This window comes from Pelodiscus sinensis, chromosome 14, assembly GCF_052426305.1.
Source record: "Pelodiscus sinensis isolate ZL-2025 chromosome 14, ASM5242630v1, whole genome shotgun sequence".
Taxonomy (NCBI): domain Eukaryota; kingdom Metazoa; phylum Chordata; order Testudines; family Trionychidae; genus Pelodiscus; species Pelodiscus sinensis.
In genome coordinates this window covers 28,838,125-28,853,931 of record NC_143065.1, presented here as the reverse complement: position 1 = coordinate 28,853,931, position 15,807 = coordinate 28,838,125, and the positions used below count along the sequence as shown (strand labels likewise).

Here is a 15,807-nt window from a genome sequence, read left to right as displayed (position 1 = left end):
TGATGTAATTGGGAAGGCTGACCTGTCTGTCTGCACAATAGCAGCACTAGGTCTGATGACTTACTGTGTTTTAAAACTTCATACCATTATTTTTCCTTAGGAAAACTGGTAATTAAAGACAAAACACAGCCTATCATTTTGCGAACTCGACATATATTGATTGAAAATGGAGGAGAGTTACATATTGGCAGTGAGCTGTGTCCATATCAAAGTAATGTGACTATCATCTTATATGGACGGTATGTATCTAAATCGCATGAATCCCCTAACTCAGCACTATATCTCTATATTGCACATTCTCTTTCTCTACAGAGATACAAAAAATCATCATAAATTAAGGTTTCACTGATGTTAAATATAAACCATACTCTATGGGAGGCTACTTGGCCAATTGGGCTAATTTAACTTGGGGGGGGGAGAAGGGAAGAAACTCTGGGATGTGAGTCCAAGACCGGTTGGACACATCAGAAAAATGTGTGATGTCTCATTACTAATTGTTCTCATTAGCTATCTTGCTTAAGGAATTTTATAGCCTCTCCATTCTTTCAGATATTTTTAAAGTCACAAGAAAAACACCTCCACATTTCCATTATTTTCATACAGCTACCATGGTCTGAAAATTCTCATGCCTAAATTTTTCCTTTTCTGTGTGAGGTAACTCAGGCAAAGCATTAGACTTTTTTTTTAGGCAATGTGCTGTAATATTTCAACTTTGTGTTCACTCATCTTGGTTCACACACCGAGATGGAACTGATATCATTCCTTACTTCAGCTAGAGATGTGGTTATTTTTATACAGTTACAGCCAGGAGCATAGATGCAAGTATACCAGCATAACCTATTCCCTTTCCTACATGGTAAAAGCTATCCTTGTGTTAGCCCATTTCGCCAATAAAACTGTGTCCATACTAGGTGTGTTGCTTTACTACCTGTACAACTTTTGTGCATCAAGACTCCAAAGTATTCTAAAGTGGAATGTCAATAGTAATCTAAAAAAACAACAAACTAGTGATTAATGAACCAGCTGCATTTTCTGTGTCCTAAATTGTCTCTGACCCCTGTTGTTAGTGTTATTTCAAACAAAGACTATTTTTGATACTGTCCCAGATTTTGTATTCCTTGGGGTCTCTTGAAAGAAATACTTTCTAAACCATGTTGCTTCCTCTCCTGTTGGGCTTTGGTATTAGGCTTGTTGGCTGAATAGTAAAATATTCTCAGTCATTCATAAATGTGTGCTTTTTTAAAAAAAAAAAACCCTACAGAGCAGATGATGGTGTCCAGCCAGACGCTTACTTTGGGCAAAAATATATTGGGGTCGGTGAAGGTGGAACCCTTGAGATCCATGGTGAGAAAAAGTTGTCCTGGACTTTTCTCAACAAGACTCTCCACCCTGGTGGCATGGAAGAAGGCGGCTACTACTTTGAAAGGAGCTGGGGGCATCGCGGTGTCATTGTCCATGTTATCGATCCAAAGACAGGGGCAGTCATCCATTCAGATCGGTGAGTCGGTTTAGAGCCATCGCACTCTGGAAGCCGTTGGTATTACCTTAGAGCCCAGCATCCCCGTCAGATCAATGGGAATTTCCAGTAACAGATTTCTGTTGGTCTCATTGTATGTCTCGTTATAGCTCTTTGCAATTCAGTAGTCTCCATAAGCCTATGTAGGGCCCAATCCTGCAAAATGACACGTCTTCAACTCCCTGCAAAGTCAGCAAGAGTAGATGGCACTCTGCACGCTGAAGGATTAGGTCCTTATTGTGGTTCAAAGAGGGACATATCACAGAGTCTTTAGGTTTCTTGGAGCAGTTTACCCAGAAGCTCCCTTTCTGATGAGTCATTAGCAAGCAGTAGATTTATTACATACAAAATTATTTGTGGTAGTTGTGGCCCAACACACTTGTGCTGGGAGCTCTGAAAGACAGAACAGAAACATGGATCTGGCCCCAGCAAGCTTAACATCTAAGCAAACCAGCAACCTAACCAGGCACTGCAGAGCTGCCTCGGGCAAACATCTCATTGACTTCCAAGGAGGTATGGAGCTTCTGGCTCAGTTCCGACTGTAGCAGCAGTGTAGTTTCACACCCATGCATTTTTCTGTGTGCAGGTTGGACCTCCCTGGTCTGGCACCCTTGGGACCTGACCGGTCCCAAACAAGAGAATTTGTTGGATCGGGGAAGTCCCCTGCCACTGGTCCCCAAGTCCTCTACTGGACCAGTGCCACCGTCTGAGCTGGCACCCTGTCTCCGGCCCCTCTTACTGCTAGGCCAGCTGGACTCCATGCCCAGCTGCCACAGGCTCTGGCTTCAGCCATGGGCTCTAGCTCAGGCCCGGGCTCTGTTGCCACAGGCTGCTAGGGACTGCTGCAGGGCTCCAGCCACAGCTCTGCACTTCCACAGGCTCTGGCTCTGGCCCCTAGCTGGTGCTACCCCAGCCTTGGCCGGCCCTCCTGCCATTAGGCTCCTGGGCTCTCTGGTCCAGGAGCATCCATGGTCCTGATGGACCATGAATGTTTCCAGTCCAGAGAGTGCCAGTTGTTGGAGGCACAACCTGTATTGACTTCACTCAAACTTATGCCCCTTCTTGAAGAAAATGTTACTACTAATTAAGACAATTAGCAGTTTACACGGGATGACATATAATGGTATTTGTAGCCATATAAATCTGTAGATCTCTATATAATACCTGTTTTTAATCTAGAGGAAACGTACAGAAGGTGTGATGCTCCCTGATATAAATGCTGCTTTTCATTACTTTTAGGTTCGATACCTACAAACTGAAAGGGGAGAGTGCCCGTCTGGTCCAGTATTTGAGAGAGATTGACAATGGCATGATCCTGTCAGTGGCAGTGAATGATGAAGGGTCTAGGAACTTGGATGACTCAGCCAGGAAAGCAATGACCAAACTGGGCAGCAAGCATTTCCTTCATCTTGGATTTAGGTATGTGCCTATCCTGCCAATTCTGCCAGCACAGAGCCCTTCTTATGCTTTTCATCTACCCGGATAATTTCCACTCTCTCTCTTTCAAAGGCACAATGTTCTTTAACTCAAAAAAGTTTTCCTTTTCTCCATGCAAACTTTTTAGCAATGAATTAAATAGTTTGATGCATTCAGTGTCTATATTGGGCATTTTTATTAAGAGATTGAGAAATAATGCATGATTGACATTAAAAGGGATGCATTTTTCCATGATAACCCCACATACTATTCCTGTTTGTTTTGATGCCAGACCCTAGAGATTTGAAGTGCACATGTAAATATACCCAGTGTACTGTGTGTGTGTGTGTGTGTGTGTGTGTGTGTGTGTGTAATAATTCTCTTTGGTAAACAAACTTTAAGGCTTGTGTAGCAGCCATCTAGCTCTGGTTAAATACATAGATATTCTAGAAAGATATTATTTAACTAATCGTGTGTGTGTGTGTGTGTGTGTGTGTGTGTGTGTGTGTTGCACAGATCCCATAATTCAGTATGCATATTTTTACCCTGTGAACTGTAAAACGCCTTTGGCTGATGTATAGTGTATGTTGGCGCAAACACTTTTTTAGAGCATATGTGCTGTTTGCCTAGTTCGAGTCTTAGTTTATCACCTTGCTTTGCAAAAAAAGTATTTATTACCCAGTAGTCATAGTCTATGTAAACTCTGAAGGAGTTGTGGACCATTTTAAAAAATCCTTCAGAAACTGAGCCAAAGGCCCATCTTTGGCACATGCATCCTCGCAATTAGGCATCTGCAGCTGGTCTACATATTCAGAGTGGTCTATAAGGAAATTTAATTGTTAGTACAAATTCCCTGTAACATCCAAGAGATGCAATACAGAGAATTCCTAATAAAATAACTTGTCCTTCAAATATAGGAAAAAACACTCACTACACAAAAACCCCACCACAATCTTTGAAAATTTTCCTCTCAGAGCCCATTTGATGGCTCAATGACTTGTCAGAATTCCATTTCTGCAGTTCTAGTTTTGAGACAGACAAAGATTTTGAAAATCCTATTTCTTTTTTTCCAGTTCAGCAGAGGGGGGAGGGTTTTTTCATACTCGTGAAAGGAAACTGCTCCTGACACTTTTCGCATTTAATTGTAATTATAACGGAAATGTTTAGAGGATCTGACTTACAGTGTTATGACTCAGCTCTGCCATGAACTAGTGGTTGCCATAAAAAAGCTAACACTCGCCACACTGCCTAGCTGAGCTACTGCAGCATTTTCATATAATTTAGAAGTCAGTGGGGCCAACTCTGATATTTCTTGGATGAGGGGGAGACTTCTGCTTTCTCCCTTGACCTTCACACCCCAGTCTGGAACTCATTCTAGTGCCCACTCATCACCTCCTTCCATTCCCAGGGATCCTGGATTTCCCTTGGCTGGGGAGTCTCTTACCTACACAGTGCATGACGCAGTGTTGCCAGGAGTCTAGAGCTCAGCAGGCTCCCTTGCATTCTGCCACTCAGGAACAGACTCCCCAGATGCACAAAGTCGCAACATCATCTGGCATGTCTGCCCTGCCATCTGGATGGAGGGATGGCCGAGCCAAATTTCAATGGCATTATGACCCTGGCCACCTGCCTGCAAATGCCACTCACTGGAATTTGGCCTGGTCTCAGCTCCCTCTGTATAAAGGAACACCAGTTTCAGTGGTGTGGTGACCGCAGAGCTGGAATGCTGCTCTGGATCACTCACTTACTGATTTAGAACAGGACCACTCAGGTTTTTGGGCCACAATTCCTCCTCCCCGCCAGCTCCATTATATATAGAATTTTCAGCAAATACAAAAACCTGGGGTCGGAGAGTAACACACCTCTTCCTATTGATAGGAAATAACACAGGCATCTTGGATTCTATGATGTGGTAATTGATGGCAAATGTTGATCCTTTAAGGGATACCACTATGTAAAATACAGGTTTGCAAAAATACTTGCTTCCCTGTGTGCTAGTTAGATACACCCCCCACTTTTTAAAAAATGTTACCCATAAGTCCTAATGACTTTAGTTAGTCATGAGCTCCTGTGTCATTTTGGGCCAGATTTATGCAAGTATTAGGTGTCTAAAGATGTAGACAGATGTGTAGTGTATTTTTTTAAAAAACCCAGTAGGCATCTGTCTACCTTTTTAGACACCTTATCCTTTTAATGGGAGTTAGACACCTAATTTACTGGGGCACATCTGAAAATGTTATTTTAAAAATAGATCAGGATAACAAACTAGCAAAAATTCTCAGTTCCACAATGCTCCAGTGCCTAGTAATCAACTATCAAAGCTTGGCATCCTTCCTCAGGAAAAAATCCCATGAGATCAGTGTTCTGAGTTTTGACTCAGTTGAGACTTGTAAAGTTTGGTCCACAAATAACTCATTCCCCACAAACACCCTGAAACGTGGGGATGCCTGTGTCCAGAACCAGCCCCCAAAGCACAATTGACTCCTTTCCCTTCACCAGGATGAACCCAAAGCTTGAACTGAAACAGCCTCATTTGGTTCTTATTCTGTAGCTTGGATCCATCTCTACTCTGAGCAGAAACTCAATTGCAAAGAGATATTTGTACCAGAATCAGACAATAACAAAGATAATTATATTGGAGGGAAAGGGACTGGATATTGATATTTTTGTCGTTTTTGGACCTGGGCTTTGATACTGTACATCAACAGGCAATCCTACAAGGAGGCATGAATGCCATGCTGCCTCTTTAGGTTTTTACTCTGTAGTAGAGTTAGTGCTTGTCAGTGCACTGTACACTTAAGCACATTTTTAGATTGGCTAAAGTAAGAGCCTGTCAAAGGTAAAAAGTCCCTGCTGTTTCTGAACAGGATAAAATACTGTAGTTTTGTAAAAATTACTCTGGACAATTTGCTAGATTATATATCCACCCTCTAAATGATGCTGTAGAGGAGAAACCAGACAATGGAGAGTGGATTGTCTGCTCTGTCTCTCTGGTCGCCCTGAAACATCTGTTAGCTAGATGGCTGGCTGACCGTACTAAATCAAACACCCATCTGCCAGATCTGCACTGCCCCATGTCCCTTGCTGAGGATGGATTGCGAATGCTGCTGAGACAATAACTGGTACAATCCCAACTAGTAGTCTTGGGGTAAGATATATTTGTCTCACGTTTCTGAAAGTGCCCAATGAGTCGGGTTACTCGTGACTGCCTGGGTAATTTTCTGGTAGTGCTGGCTACGCCGGGAGATTGATAGACAGATAGAAACCATCTGTCTGCACTTCTGTCACACTACACCAGGTCCTGAACTGCCATAAATCGCCATTGCTTCATTAAAGTCAAAGGAATGATGATTTACGCCAACTGAGCATCTGGTTCACAATGTCTTCCCATTGTCTGAATCCAAAATGAACAGAAGAGCTTCCCCTTCCTTGTCTCATTGAGAAACGAAGGTGTCCTTTAAATAATGAGCTTTATTTTCATACATAAATCAAGGCAGTCTTTCAGTGCTTGCTGCTGACCGTTCTAATCAGAGCCTCACACTGGCCTCTGGGGGTCTACTGTGGGTCCATACTGGTGTACAGGAGAGCGGAATTCAGTCCTCACATTTCACACCATCAGGACATTTGACATGTGGCCATGTGCATTAAGATGAACTGGCTTAAACATGCTGTTAAGCCATCAGCTAACTAAGGGAAATCAAATCCTGGGAGGCGCAAATATTAGTTTAAGAACAAACTGAACTGTCCTGCAGTGTATTTTGAATGCTCGTGGCCTTGTTTATTTTTTAATCATGTGTTTGTCATTTGTTTTGATATTTGTTAACAAAAAGCGGGGGAGGGTCGGGATTAGAGGAGGAGGCTGTCCTGCCTGCTGAGTGATAAAATGTCATTTCTTCCACCATTCCCACCCCTCCCTTTCTCGTTGGCTGGAGATCACAGCCTTCCAATGCCTTTGGCACTCAGCATGCAGGAAAGTTTTCTAGCAGGAGCATCTGGCTCCCTGGCAGACGCCTCAGGCAGTTGTGTTGGCAGCTTTGCAGCTTCCCCTGGGTCTGTCCTGTGGTCAGGCCACTGATGAGCTGCTGGAGCTGCCTTGATTTTTGAGAAGCCATTTAGATTAATAGGGTCTACATGCCGTCCCCATACTCACCATAGATTTGGGTTGGACCCTGCTGACAGAGTCTGCTCTAACTGAAGTTGAGGGGGAATTTAGCTATTTACTTCAATGGGAACAGGGTCAAGCCATAATAAACCTGAGATGCACAGTGTGTTTTGACAGTTGTCTCTTAGCGTCCATATGAATTTTCCACAGAAATCCGAGGGCAGATTTTAAAGCACTGGTTTGGACTCCTAGCAGCATTAAGTCCCCAATTTTACTGAAATCAGTGGAAGCTTTGCCAACAGACAGATGCTTTCACTATTAGGGTTTTTATTTGCTAAATCTAGGCTAAATGTTTGGACTCCTCTCTGCTAAGGTGGATGTTCCATGGTGCATTTGTTGGCTACGTCTAGACTGGCATGATTTTCTGCAAATGCTTTTAACGGAAAAGTTTTTCCATTAAAAGCATTTGCGGAAAAGAGCGTCTAGATTGGCACGGACGCTTTTCCGCAAAAGCGCTTTTTGTGGAAAAGCGTCCGTGACAATCTAGACGCGGTTTTACGCAAGAAAGCCCCGATCGCCATTTTCGCCATCGGGGCTTTTTTGCGCAAAACAGTTTTTAGCTGTCTGCACTGGCCCTCTTGCACAAAAACATTTCCAGAAAATGGCTTTTGCCTGAATGGGAACATGAAAGCAATTGCACAAGAAGCACTGATTTCAAACGGTAGAACGTCAGTGCTTTTGCGCAAAATCAAGCGGCCAGTGTAGACAGCTGGCAAGTTTTTGCGCAAAAGCGGCTGCTTTTGTGGAAAAACTTGCCAGTCTAGATGCAGCCGTTCAGTTGTGATGCACATTACTAATTAACAATGTGCTTGGCTGAAGCTAGTGTAGACACACAACAGTAAATCACGTGTAGCAGCTCTCATTAGTGTTCTTTTCAAAAGGCTCCATCTTCAAAGCTGAGGGGACAATTTAGTTTGTGTTCCCCAAACCTATCCAGTATTTCTAGAATTGCTGATAATTGTCTAGATTAGGGATGTTAAAATATGTTTGTTTAGATGAACGTGTAACTGCTGAAAACTTCAACAGTTACATGTTCACATGCGGGGGTGGAGGAGCTGATACAGAGGCAGCAGCACCAGGGAGGAGGAACCTGCATGTAACCATGAAGGTTAATGGTTAACCGTTTACTCTTCACACCCCTAGTCTAGATACTGAACCGAGGCCACTTCTGACCATTAGAATAACAAGCTTCACTTGTTACTGATCTGGGCCAGAGTGGAATCAGTGCTCATGGCTCATAAATCTCCACTCCTGATTAGAGTTTGAAGTGGAAAAAAATATTTTCTTATACGTGTCTCTGCACCTTTTCTAGCAGCTTTTACCAGAAAATCAATAAAACAGAGTTTATTACAAATTTCCATGGCTCCTGACCTACAAAATTCAGCACAAATTCAATTTGCTTAACCAAATTGGGATATTTTGAAATTCTTTTGGGGAAAAACATATTTTATAAAACCACTGCAGTCTCTCAAAAGCATTACCAGTCTCCTGTGTTGCCATCACACAAAAACCTCTTTAGATATTCAGTTAAAAGTGAAGTCCACCTGTTACATTTATATAGCCCTATGGTTAATTACATCGAGACGGGATTTGGCTTTGAACCTCATTTCTCTTGTGGCATATTTAGCAAAGAAATATAAAGTGTTAAGATTGTCAGTGTAGAATAAAATGCAGTGTCACACAAATCTGTCCGTTTTGAAGATGGTGCACCAGGGAGGAGAAAACAAATGACGTATGCAAGTAACATAAAATAATATGATAATTTCTCATCTTGATTTCTCAGGCATCCCTGGAGTTTTATTACAGTAAAAGGAAACCCTTCCTCTTCTGTTGAAGACCACATTGACTATCCAGGTAATGCACTAGCAAATGCTTGCTTGAAAATGCCTGGGAAAGTTCCTCCCTGGTATAATTCCATGGAAGCCAGTGGAATTATGCAATGGGTGAATTTGTTTCATGGCATTTGTACTGTCTGACGCTATACTACACTGAAGTTGTGAACCGGAGTTAGAGAAGTGTCTTATCTCCTTACGTTATCCCCAAATTGTCATCCAGTTTATGGGATTTGACACAAGCTACTCATACACAGAAATAGAAAACCAGATTCTCAGCTAATATAAAACAGTATATCTCCACTGAAGCCAGATTATATATCTACCTTTTTGGCATAAACCAGTGGAACTATCTCTGTTAACAAGGAATGTAAATCTAAGGCGTGATATTATACCATCCTACTCAAAACCCTGCAGTCTATTAATGTTAAGGTTATTTGTTGCGGAATACCAAAGTATTTTCTAAATGAAGATAGTGACTTTTTTGTCACAATGTAATGCAGCAAATAAAAGATACCAAATAAACAAATTCACCTTTTTATTTTTATTTTTTGAGAATTCCTCTGCAAACACAAAGTCTGAGGAGAAGGAAAGGGTCTGAAAAAATTATTTCAAGAGCAGGAACTCTTCTGCTGGAAACTTTGCAGGCAATTATTGAATCTGCTCTAGTCTTCCAAGAGAGACAAACACAGGCTTGCTACATTGCCTATACATTCTTATCTTCTATCATTTGCAAACCATGGAATTGTTAATCATTGTTTTACAGGACACAAAGGATCAGCTGTGGCCAAAGTATTCAAACTATTCCAGGCTGAAAATGGAGAGCATTTTAATGTGTCTTCAACCAGTGAGTGGGTTCAAGGTGAGACATCGGTTTGCCACCTACCAGAGTAGCTAAGCCAATACAGTGCTATTTACTACATCAATTGCTTTTCCTCTATTTAGAAACAGAGGGTCCGATATCTGACAAAGGTTGCCTTTAACCCAAACAAGAACACAAGCAGAATCTTTGTTTCCAGCTTCTGCAAGACTCACTGTATAATTTGAATCCTTTGTCTTTTTTTGCATTGAATATGAAAGTTTATCTGTTAAGATCAAACCAATACACGCCTCATTATTTCTTATGGTTATGTGGTCACCACTTCTCAGATTGGCGTCTTCAGTCTACGAACAACAACTGATTGCACTCTGACTTGAATAGAAACAAAAGGCAAAAGAGAGGAGGGCAAAATTTGAGTTCCACAGCTGATAGAAATGCTCATGCTACATACTCAAACCATGTAGCTGTTGTTCACTTCATGCTCCCTTGCCTTGCTACAGTTCATAGCATGGTAAAGCAGTGGCCAGACTGTCAATGAGAGCCAGGAACTAGGCAGTTATTGAAGAAACTTGTTAATAATATTGGAAACTAAATTCTGCAAAGTGCCGTTTTGCTGCATTAAGCTTGGCTTTCTATAAAGTGACCTTTCCTGTGTGTGCTTGTCTCCAGATGTAAAGTGGACAGAGTGGTTTGAGAAGCCCCAAAAGACAAGATCCAAAGACACAGAGAAACTTTCTGATCTAAGGGCGGCAAATCCAAGCAAAATCTGTAATCACCCCATTGATATCCAGGTAGGACAAACTCCCCATTTCCCCTATGGATTAACTTGCCTGATGTGCAATTGTAAACAACCAACTGCAGCATCAAAGTCAAGGAGGTTCTAGTAGACCTCAGACCTTCTTGGTGACAGTGTCAGAATGTGAATGCATTTGATTTCTGCAGGTGTCAGCTGCCTTGATGCTCTTCTATGTAGATTGGCCACAATGCTGGCAAATTTTTAACATTAATGGAAGGCATGTACAACAAACGATTCCTCTGTTTGAGTCTGATACTGCAACCCTTATTCACACAACCAGTCCCAGGTCAGTCAATAGGACTACTGGTGTGAGGAAGGGTTGTAGAACTGGACCCTTTTCTTCAAATTCTCACTTTTGGAATCTGGAGTGCTATAGATGGGGCTGTGAACAGTCTAGATGCTGCTAAAAAATATGTGGTTTCCTACAGGAAGATAAAGAGGATAAGCAAAGCATGGAAATGTTTTTAAGGGTCTAAAATGGCCTTAGAATGTAAACTATTGGAAAAAATAAGCACAGAATGTGACCTTATATTAAAACTGCAGGTTACATTAGGTTATGGGGGAACGTCTTTGGGAATATCATTTTTAAAGCTTTTTCTTTTGCAGAAAAAAGTTTTCCATACAGTGCTACCCATGTAACTAAATCCTGGAATGCACATGTTGAAGGGAATCGCCAATTGCAAAAGCGACTTGATGTCGTGTGACGGAAAAATTGTTTTTATTGGCAAATTCCTACTGCAAAGTCCAGTTGATAAAATGATGCCACTCAAGTGCCACTTAAACAAAAGTCAATAAAATGATTGGTACAGTTGGGTTTATACAGGACTGGCTTGAGCATTAAGACATGCAGGAACTGATTCAGCAAGTTCACCTGAAGAGCCTGTGCTCACAAGAATAGTTGTGTTGAATTGAATTGGATTACTCACGCAATAAGGGCTACTTTGTATGAGTAAGGGCTTCCAGAACTGACTCTTCAATTTAATCTCATAGTGAACAACAAGGGGAGAAAATCTGTTCCACAAGTACTTGCCAGGGCTATGGTAAAACTGACTCCAGATGCATTTCAGCCTTTGTTCATGTGTTGGAAGAGGGATTTCAGCTCAGAACATGAGCCTCTAGGCCAGATACTAATTTAACAAATAGCGGCTTTTGTTAATATGTATCAAAACAAGAAACACAATATTTTTCTTTTCCTGAAAAGTTATAAATCATGAGCTTCTAAATCCTCAGCTGACGTAAATCAATGTAATCCATTGACCAGCTGAGAATATTGGATGATCATAATTAACCTGTCCCAATGATGCTAAGGAAGACACAAAGTAGAGCACAAAATTTGAGGCCATTTCTTTAGAAATAGTCCCATAGATGGCAGTGCCTATCTATGATGGAGGATGATTGCAGTAGGAATTGCGGGATCGGACTCCTAATTTAGATGGTGACTCATGTCTGATCCTAGTGCCTTTTTTCAGTGAAGGTTATTTGGCTGGACCTATCCAATATAGCACTTTTATGCAGTAGCAAAAAGGGTTGCAAACTGAGGTCTGGGCTGTGGTATTGAAGCCCTACTCTTAGGGGGGATAATATGGACTGCACTGCCCCAAGAGGAATGCATACTCTATGTATTGAATCATACCTCAGATGGTGTAACCTGATCCTCTCCCAGCATTTCCAGCCAGCTCCACAGGCTGGATTGTATGTGGGAAAGCAGAGACCTCTTCTTGCCCTCTTTGGGGCAATCTGTGACCTCATGGTGAATGGGGAGCGTTCCGAATGCTTTCTGAATATAGAGATCGCAGTTATCCCTGGTCTTTCTAAAGAGGGAGGATTCCCACCTCTTTCTCCTGTGAGGATCAGACACCATTTGGTCCCAGGTAATGAAATGAGAAGTTAAAATGCTTGAAAGCCATGAGTTTATTTAGCCCTCTAATCTGATCTCAGACTTGCAAAGATCTAAAGTCAAGTAGGAAAACAGGGCAATGGTAGCAAAGCTCAGAATACTGTTAAAAAAAAACCAACCAACAGAGTCCTAATATAGATGTGGGAGTGACACAATTCATCTAAAAATAAGTCCAAGTGGTCTGCATATAAAAAGTTATGGTGCATGTACCAACTAGAATATATAACTGGATTTGACCTATGATCATTCATCCTGTTTCTGTTATGTGATCATTGTGCACCAACTAAATGCTAAGGTGAGAAACCTCTTTCTATGTAGAGAGCAAGTGAGAGGTGAATGCGTTCATGTTTCATGACCAACCCATGTGCCTTTCTATTCTCATCCTAGGCAGTTACACTTTCTGGAGCCAATTTAACAACTGAGGTTTTCTACAAAAACGGCCACGATTACAGGTTTCTGTGCCATGGTCCGAATCAGACAGACGAAGGCTGCCAAAATTACCGAGTGCGGTTCCTGTGTGGAAAACCCGGTATGTGACTCACTTTTTAAAGCCCAGATGCCATGTCATTCAGAGCAGAAATCCCATTTTGAATTTTCCTCCTTCTGAGTTGGCTATTTTAGAGAGAGCAGAAATTCAACACCAAACACAATAATGCATTGGGGAAATCCTTTGATGTTGTATTCTTTGCTTTCTTCTGATGTTGGAGTCCCTGAGTTCCCTTCTGTGAACTTAGCCACAGCGAAATAGGATGAGCCAAACTGTACCTGACGGAACACCACCTACTGAGGTCAATGAGAGTAACCTCTACTTACTGTACAACTGACTTTGGTCCAATGTAGTTTCAAGATGGGGCAGGATCACTCCTTCAAGTGAGGAGACTGCATTTCTTGCTAATTAAGTTGGGAAGCAACATGCTTTTCAAAGTAATTATTTCTTTTGCAATTTTTCATGTAAGCAATATCTGCCCTTATACCGGTCATTACACGTGATTTTTTTTAAGATCATTTAGTAGGGAGATAAAGAGGGAAGGCAGTTATCTTTGATGGAAAAAAAACAATCATTATGTTAAAGACCACTTCTGGGAGGTTTATTGCTACTGTAAATAACTGCAGAACAACCACAAGGGCTGGAGTTAAGTGGGTGTGGTGGGTTGAGTCACTAACGGCTACATTTAAATTTAGTAAAATGGTTCATGGAAAATGTATTTGCCAGTAATTAATAAATGGGCCTTTGTTTATTCGTTTATGCTTTCACAAACCAAATTTAACCAAGAAAATATTTGGGAGAGTTGTGTTGTTTGTGTAGGATCAGTAAACTGCTTAACTATTGTTGGTGTCAAAAATGCCCAGGAAAGTTAGCTGACAGCTTAAGGTTCGGTGAGCTGAACTCTCTGTCATCCTCATTTTTGCTTTCTAGTGAGACCAAAGCTTACAGTAACCATTGATACCAATGTGAACAGCACAATCCTAAGGCTGGCAGATAATGCACAATCATGGAAGGCTGGAGATAAACTAGTTGTTGCCAGTACGGATTATTCCATGTATCAGGCAGAAGAATTTCAAGTCTTGCCCTGCAGAGCCTGTAGGCCTAACGAGGTCAAAGTATCAGGTGAGGAATTAATTTTGTTATTTGCATGTAACCATGGGCACATTCTTGTTTCCTTCATACCCAAGCAGCTGCATAGATGTGAATGAGAGCTTGGCCTTCAGTTGACTTGTATTATTGTGAAAACCCATACTGTTTGCTATTTGAAATTCACCTAACATCTGTAAGTGATGATAGTGTCTTCTGGTTTATCTGTGGGCTTTCCATTTTTCATCCTCAGCATCCCACTCTTGATCTTGTCTCCCAAAACCTTTGCAGGGTGGGCCTAAGCTTACAGGGTTTAAAGGATGTACATGCTCTAGAACAGGATCATCTCTGTACAGCATACAATGAAGTCCTTTCTTTCCAAAAGGAGAGGAGGAAGAGGAGCAGGTCATGAGAAATTTTTAGGGCTCTACATTATCGCAGAGTGGTTTTTTTATGCCATGCTAATCTATTTAGGTAGAAACACAGTATCACATTTTATAAAAACACTATTCTGTTAGTGAACCTACCATCTGTTTTTAGTATCTATTTACACCACATCACACAGTGGAGATGTGTTAACTATGTGTCTCTAAAGTCACATGAACAGCCCTATAATCTCAGTGCTCGAGTAAACCAGAGTCGACACAGTGCTTGTGTAAACCAGAGTTGCTGTAGAATGCTGAGTGAATTGATCTGAGACTGAGGAAATGGGAACGTGGGTACAGTAATATTGACCCCAAAATTGTGGTTTGGGGGTTTTATTTGGTTTTTTCCTCTCTTCTGGGGGATTAGCTTAAACCTGCACAGGCTATAGGTGGTGAAAAATAATTGCTCTCTAATTCTTCTCTCATCATCTCCATGTTCTCAGTCTAGTTCAAAAAAGAAAAAAAAATACAGCCACCACAAAGTGGCTCCTTATTGTCAATTTCAGCAGAGAGGCAAAGATGGTGGAGAGAGATTTTTTCCAAAGCACAAGAAATGGCTTTTCAGACTTCCTTCAAGTCTGTGAAGTTCTTTCCCTTTTGGCACACTGATGTGTTGTGTGGAGAAACATTGCATCAGTTAACCTTTGTGTCAATGGATGGAAGACTTTCCAGTACAACAACAAAAATTGAAGTAAAAAGTAAAAGATGTATCATAGCTGAGGCTTATGGTGATATTTGCATGGGTTTAATTCAGACACATTACATTGCCAACAACTGCCAATGTTTAAGTGAGAGATGATGATGGTGAGTCATATTAATTTGAGGAGAGATTTGTAACATACGTTTACAATACATTCATTGTGAGAGAACCTACCCCTTAAAACAATCCGTGTGCCAGACAGTTTACACAGCTCTGTGATATTAACTACTTCATGCACTATTATCTCTGATGCAGCTCTTTCTGAAGGATACAAGTGGTTTCCTCCAGCACTGGCTTTTTGGAAGGACTTTAGTCATTCATTGTTCAACCAGCAAAAAGAGGAATACTGGTTAAGCCAAAAAAAATATTATTCTGACTTTGAAAGCATCATAGTCTTATGACTTAAGATGACAAGCACTCTCCCAGAGAATGCGCCTACAAACTGAATATTATTCTCGTGAAACACTTGAGCTATTGGAAAAACAGCATCAATTGCTAATGATGCAAAGTACATTGTGAGAACAATTTTGGAAAATAGTCAATACAAATGAAGGCCACAAATTAATACATTTCTAAAACTCTATTTGTATCTTACCAGATCTCTATTTTTAAAATTATTTATATTAATTTTGTACAACAGTTTCCATTGAGTTTAATATTAAGGGAAGTG

General features: G+C 41.2%; 1 protein-coding gene across 2 annotated transcripts in view; it reads left to right on the top strand.

Annotated features, from left to right (window-relative positions):
• CEMIP (cell migration inducing hyaluronidase 1) overlaps positions 1-15,807 on the top strand; it is a 153,481-nt gene that overhangs the window by 83,535 nt on the left and 54,139 nt on the right. For both annotated transcript variants that reach the window (XM_014581656.4, XM_089782060.1), the window contains exons 4-11: positions 101-239; positions 1,262-1,498; positions 2,756-2,935; positions 8,878-8,948; positions 9,693-9,788; positions 10,416-10,537; positions 12,827-12,968; positions 13,857-14,048. In XM_014581656.4, coding sequence (XP_014437142.3) covers positions 101-239; positions 1,262-1,498; positions 2,756-2,935; positions 8,878-8,948; positions 9,693-9,788; positions 10,416-10,537; positions 12,827-12,968; positions 13,857-14,048 — 1,179 coding nt within the window. The remainder of the gene's footprint in view (positions 1-100; positions 240-1,261; positions 1,499-2,755; positions 2,936-8,877; positions 8,949-9,692; positions 9,789-10,415; positions 10,538-12,826; positions 12,969-13,856; positions 14,049-15,807) is intronic.